The sequence below is a fragment of the Hyposmocoma kahamanoa genome, unplaced genomic scaffold (genome assembly GCF_003589595.1).
Source record: "Hyposmocoma kahamanoa isolate Upper Pololo Valley unplaced genomic scaffold, ASM358959v1 185, whole genome shotgun sequence".
NCBI classification, from domain to species: Eukaryota; Metazoa; Arthropoda; class Insecta; order Lepidoptera; family Cosmopterigidae; genus Hyposmocoma; species Hyposmocoma kahamanoa.
Window position 1 is genome coordinate 2,210,544 of NW_020653715.1, and position 6,281 is coordinate 2,216,824.

The 6,281-nt window shown below is 35.4% G+C and overlaps 2 protein-coding genes across 2 annotated transcripts; both read left to right on the forward strand.

Annotated features, from left to right (window-relative positions):
* The first annotated feature begins 285 nt into the window (after positions 1-285).
* On the forward strand, positions 286-2,471 carry LOC113226247 (3-oxoacyl-[acyl-carrier-protein] reductase FabG-like). Its single transcript, XM_026458808.1, has 2 exons — positions 286-881; positions 1,335-2,471. The coding sequence occupies exons 1-2, from the start codon at positions 359-361 to the stop codon at positions 1,556-1,558; spliced, it is 747 nt and encodes a 248-aa protein (XP_026314593.1). The 5' UTR covers positions 286-358; the 3' UTR covers positions 1,559-2,471.
* Positions 2,472-4,223: 1,752 nt separating this feature from the next.
* Positions 4,224-6,036, forward strand: LOC113226270 (uncharacterized oxidoreductase TM_0325-like). Its single transcript, XM_026458833.1, has 2 exons — positions 4,224-4,802; positions 4,974-6,036. Exons 1-2 carry the CDS (start codon positions 4,280-4,282, stop codon positions 5,195-5,197), a joined length of 747 nt encoding a protein of 248 aa, XP_026314618.1. The 5' UTR covers positions 4,224-4,279; the 3' UTR covers positions 5,198-6,036.
* The last annotated feature ends 245 nt before the right edge of the window (positions 6,037-6,281 follow it).

Here is a 6,281-nt window from a genome sequence, read left to right on the forward strand (position 1 = left end):
AGAAATCTAAATTCCATAAACGATTATCCATACAAGATATGTGTCATATAATACAACAAAACTCAATTTAGTAACATTAAACAAGTGGAATATTATAGTAAAAAATATTACGTAATATTTACTCAAGTGGACGTACACGTCAGAGATAAGCAATCAAACTGTGATATAAATACATACGTATCACTAACGTTACTTTATATTCAGTTGTGTACTAGACAGAGACGCTATCTTTAGGGCTAAAGACGTACATAAGTGTCTTTCTCTTAGTTGTGGAAAATAACACAAATTAAAAGTCGAACAAGAGCCGTGAAATTAATTAGAAAGAAAATAAAGGATAAGTGTAAAAGATATACCAACAATGAGTTTTACACACAAATCAGTGATAGTCACAGGGGCTAGCTCCGGCATTGGAGCTACCACAGCCATATTATTTGCTAAACAAGGAGCCAGTGTAGTCATGGTAGGAAGAAATGAAACCAAATTAAATGCTGTAGCCGCAAAACTTCCAAAGAATGCCAAATCATTGATCCTTAAAGCAGATGTCACTACAGATGCAAAGAAAATCATCGATGAAACTGTGAATAAATTTGGCAAAATTGATGTACTGGTCAACAATGCAGGGTTTGCTAAATATGGATCTCTTACTGATGGGAAATTCTTGGAAGCCTATGACGCTGTAATGAGAACAAACGTGAGAGCTGTAGCTGAACTTACTATGTTAGCTCTTCCGTATCTCACGAAGACTAAAGGGAATATCATCAATATATCAAGTGTTGCAGCTATTGTTTTGCCTTTTGATACGAGGAATCTAAGTTATAATGTTTCCAAGGCTGCTTTGGATCATTTTACTAGAGGAGCAGCGTTGGAATTCGCTCCGAAAGGTATATTATAGTCATATTTACTTATCAATATATTTATTCATTATGCCTCTGTGTTAATAGGCATTTGCTGTCTTATCACTTTGGGTTCTAATTAGTTTAATATCTAATTAGAACCCAAAGTGATAAGACAGCAAATGCCTTCATTCTCATGAATCTGAACAAAAAACATTCAAAGTCAGGAGTGACAGCTTAAAAAAGTAACGAGAACGGTCACTCTCCGCTGTCCACTGTCTTACGAAGCCGTGAAACCTTTCCGAAAATCCGTAATTCGGAAAATAATTAACTAATATTTGGTGGTTTTAACAACTTCATATCGCTCCTTATAGCTATGTTTGTACATGTATCTATATATATGGAACATCTTTTTCCAACTATGACTTACGTGAGCGATGGAAAATCGACCTGATTTTGCTGTTTTTACAAAACCTCATAATTAGCAAACACCATTTACAGGTATCAGAGTCAACAGTGTCAACCCTGGACCGGTATCAACAGACTTCTTAGAAAACATGGGTGCTGACATAAGCTTCGATGATTTGAAGACGTTAACTCCTCTGAAGAGAATCAGTGCTCCCGAAGAGATTGCCGAATTGATTATGTACCTTGCTAGTGATAAAGCTCTGGGAATTACTGGTTCGATTATGGTTGTTGATAATGGGCGTCTTCTGAAACCCTAAAGCGGCTAACACACGGGCACGGTACAAACTGTAAAGTAATTATCGCACGGTGCCCTTGTGCCTTGTGAAAAACCACAATTAAGTTGGTTATCCACCGGCGAGGCGAGACGAGAATTGAAATTTGTATGACAAAATTTCAAATCTCTCCTAGCCCATCTTCGGTGGAAATGGTCTAGATTGACGAAGATGGACGAGGCGAGAATTGAAATATTTTTTACGTTTTTCTCGCTCGCGATAGCCATTAATATAAATTGCGAGATTGTGTGGTATGTACGATCTGAGATTTAAAAAGAGATGGTTACATCTGATACTTCTACCGTTGACGTATTTAACAATAATAATTTACGGGATACTATTCATGCAATTTCAGCCACGATTTTACACCTAGATGATGAACTGAACAGCACTGAATCTTCACTATCCAGAACCACAGTCCGAGCTCGCGATGTCTATTAATGGCAATTTTCGATGGAAATAGGCCGGCGAGATTTAAATTCTCGTCTCTCCTCATTTTATCTCGCATCGTCGATGGAAAAACCTTTATGTTATTCATTTAACAATAATACTAGATATCAATGAAAAGACTGACAAAGTGGTCAGATTGCAATCAACTTCAATATTTAACGTTAAAAGTCAACCCCACAAGTTTAATCCATTCATTTGTTTAAGTGCTTAGGTCGTGGTGATTTGAAGTTCTTAGTGGCAGCAACTGTTATGGATAAGCGTATCGTTGACCACCACGTATGCGACTTGTTAATTCTGTCATTATACCATAAAAAACAATATTATAATTTCAGGAAGTAAAGGCAACGTCTCAGTCTTTATAATTAGAGGATTGTGTTTTTTTAATTATATTAATTCTTCTTTGTTATTTGATGTTAATTATATTGTATTATTAAATGTTTTTAAAGCAGTGCTTATATTTTTTACTTTAGGCTACACTTTACGTTGTATAAATAAGTATTTTAGGTTATCGTTCAAACTGAGAAATACGCCTTTGTTTCAGCTATCAGTTGTATATTTGATGGGGTCAAATTTCATGAATACGGGGGCTGTGGCAATAGTTCGTGTCATAATTCGACAAGTTTTGATGTTCTCAGATGCTCCATCGTCGACTTCATCGTCACTTTCCATCAGGTGAGATGGAAGTCAAATGCGCACTTCTTTTTTTATTAAAAAAATTTCGTTTTCCACCTTCAAAAAATATGTCGACCTCACCTAACTTTCTTATTTCAATTTTTTTTTCGCGCTAACTTTTAAAAAGTAACGTCTGTTGCTTAGTAAGGAGTTCTAAATGAAGAAATAAAAATAAATTTCGAAAAAGATTTTGACAATAACAACAATTCTTCTCAAGGTATGGAGTTATTTGAAACAAAATTGATTCAGGCGGCATTATTACAGACCGAAGCCTTGCTGGAAGTCAAATATAATTTGGTCCTATCAGAAATCGAACCTGCTTATCGAGTACACATATTGACAATGGAGATTGACCCTGAAGTTCTCTTGTGTACCAATGCGGAACGCGTGGATTCATACGTTTACAATACAATGTTTTAGCAAAGTCATTGTCCAGCGTATAATTGTTTTAAAACACGATTTTGTAACTAATTATTATTTCTTCGATAGCTATGTCACTTGGTTTTACTTGACTGTATCTTGATATAATTTCATGTTATAACAGAGTATCAAAAAGTGGTCTCAAGCAGCGGCCGTGGGTTTGTTCATCTCTGCGTTTCTCGGAATTTATGTGCGTAATTTAATTTGAAATTTATCGTGACCTTTCAGTGAAGGAAAATATCGTAAAATCAGCACGACGAAGAAGGTACTCAACCCTGGGAAAAACGTGTTAAATCCCCAACCCGTACTGGGACAGCGTGGCGAACTGTGGCCTAAAACCCTCACCTAAGAGGAGACACCGTACCCAGCAATGGGACGTATAAATGGATTGATATTGATGAAAACCTGGGATTGACACACACGCTATAAAACGAACACTTTTTGTTATAATAAGCATCTGCATCAAAATTACATAAACGGTTTCAATCATACACTAAACTCACAATAACATCAGAATTGGTCAATTTGAACTATAAATTGAGAGCATTTAAAATTTCAGTACATTTCGTAAAAGTCACCCTTGAGAGAATGCATGTAAGGTCTATTTTACAATTGTTGAAATTAATTCCGCATAAACTTTATTACACCATCTGGATAAAGAATTGTGTACTTAATTTGTGGCATTAAAAGTGGTTTAACTTATACAAGTTCACTGTTGGGTATACATAGTCTGAAAATAAAAGTTTTTTTTTATGAAATCCATGAATAAAATAAGTCAGTTCATCTATTGGTGCACTGTGCAAAAGACTAGTTTTGCTGTTTAATTCTGATATATTTTTGTACTCAGGTAAGAAAAAAATAAAGTCTAAAGTTTTAGATACAATATTAAAGATAAACAAACAAACAATACGTTGCCTATATTCATTGTGGACGCGTAACTATAAATCTGACGTCTACTTGCCATTTATTCACAATCATTTGCTTACTTGATACAAATGCTACAGTCTTTTAAAATAAAGAAACTACTCGTACATGCTAATGTGCATATCGCTTAGATTGTGGAAAAGACCCAAATTAAACAACGTGGAATCAAAATCGAACAAGTGCCGCAATAGACTCAGAAAGAAAAGAAAATAAACGATAAGAGTAAAAGATATACCAAAAATGAGTTTCGCAGGAAAATCAGTGATAATCACAGGTGGAAGCTCCGGTATTGGAGCTGCCACAGCCAGGCTGTTTGCTGAACAAGGAGCCAGCGTAGTCATAGTCGGACGAAACCAAACCAAACTGACTGCTGTAGCTGAAAAACTTTCAAAGAATGCCAAATCATTGAGTCTTAAAGCTGACGTCACTACAGACGCTAAGAAAATCATCGACGAAACTGTGAATAAGTTTGGCAAAATTGATATATTGGTTAATAATGCAGGGTTTGGCAAATACGGTAGTCTTTCTGATGGGAAATTCTTGGAAGCTTATGATACCATAATGAGAACTAATATGAGAGCTGTAGCTGAACTTACTATGTTAGCTGTTCCTCATTTAACGAAGACTAAAGGGAATATCATCAATATTTCAAGTGTTGCGGCGAAGTCTCTGCCGTTTGATGGAAAGCTTCTGCCTTATTGTGTTTCTAAGGCTGCTTTGGACCATTTTACTAGAGGCGCCGCATTGGAATTTGCTCCCAAAGGTAAATATGTTATGTAGGGAATAATTTTGGATTAACTGACATAACTGGATAAAGGCGGGGTCCTAGAGCTGGAAATTTCATCCGGCGTTCGTTATCTCTCCTCACAACGCATTTTACTGTAGTACGGAAAATAACCAAAGTACTCTAAAACTATTATAACCTTTCTCACAGGTATCAGAGTTAACAGCGTCAACCCCGGTCCGGTGGCGACAGACTTCTTCGATAACATGAATTTCGAACACACTCTTGATGATCTAAAAGAGATGACTGCTCTGAATAGAGTCAGTACTTCCGACGAGGTTGCTGAACTAATTTTGTACCTTGCTGGTGATAAAGCTATAGGAATCACTGGATCGATTATGGTTACCGACAATGGGTATCTGTTGAGAAACTAAAGCGGACTGCGATGTTACGACGGGAAAACTTTTAGGTTTTGGTATCTGTGACATTTATGTCGATACCATCAGCACTATTTCAAGTCCCAAAAGGTATTTTCTCAGTCTTTAAAACTCAGTGATATTTTGTTTTATAAGTATTGTGTTGTGTTTTTCGTTAATAGGTTTCCTACTGTAGTATTGTGACAATGATAATATGAAATTTTATTTGGTTCTGTTCCGATTCGTTACGCTACGCCGCGTTTCATAGTTAATAAATACCTCATAATTATGTACGATGTAGCACTAATACTAAGTGTAGTGACGTCATAGTATTTCATAAATTTAATAAAACAGTTTAGTCTAGTTTATTTCTCTCTACATTACAAATTTCATACAAATACAACTACATGCCATTTTATACTACTTTTCGAAAAGTGAGCGTAAAATTTACAATATAATGAAGAAATAATTATATTATAGTGAATCATAAGTACACAATAGTGCACATGTACAAAATGGTAAATTATAGAATGCTAGAAGTGAGACGCAATCTGGCTCTTGTAACGTATGTGTTTCGTCTGGTACGGGGAATAATATACAACCCATTTTTGTTGTCCAAGGTAGGCTTTATGGTACCTAGAACTAATCTGGTGCGACTTCATAGAATGAGGTTATTTGCAGTACCTACCACACGATGTAGAGTGAGTGAGATGGCCCCCCTGCCCCGTGCACTTAGGTATCTAAATCAGTTGCTTAACTTCGACTCCTCATTGGACCTCTTTGCATGCTTAGAAACAAAATTCATATTTTCCGCAGGACGCTATCTGGAGTCCTTGACCGGAGACAGTAGTATTAAATGTTAGTTTAAAATGTAATTACAAATGGTTTTTATCTTTTTTTTTGTCATTAATGTTAATCTGTAATAATTTATTGTTTATGGTATTGTATTAATAATTTTATCAATTTTCATATTTTATTCACTTTTGTAATTGACTTAAGATTAATTGTACATTTAGCTTTAAGTCTTACTATTGCGTTTGGGTTGACTGTAAGCAATATGTAATAAATAAATAAATAAATCAAACATAATTAAATTAATCTA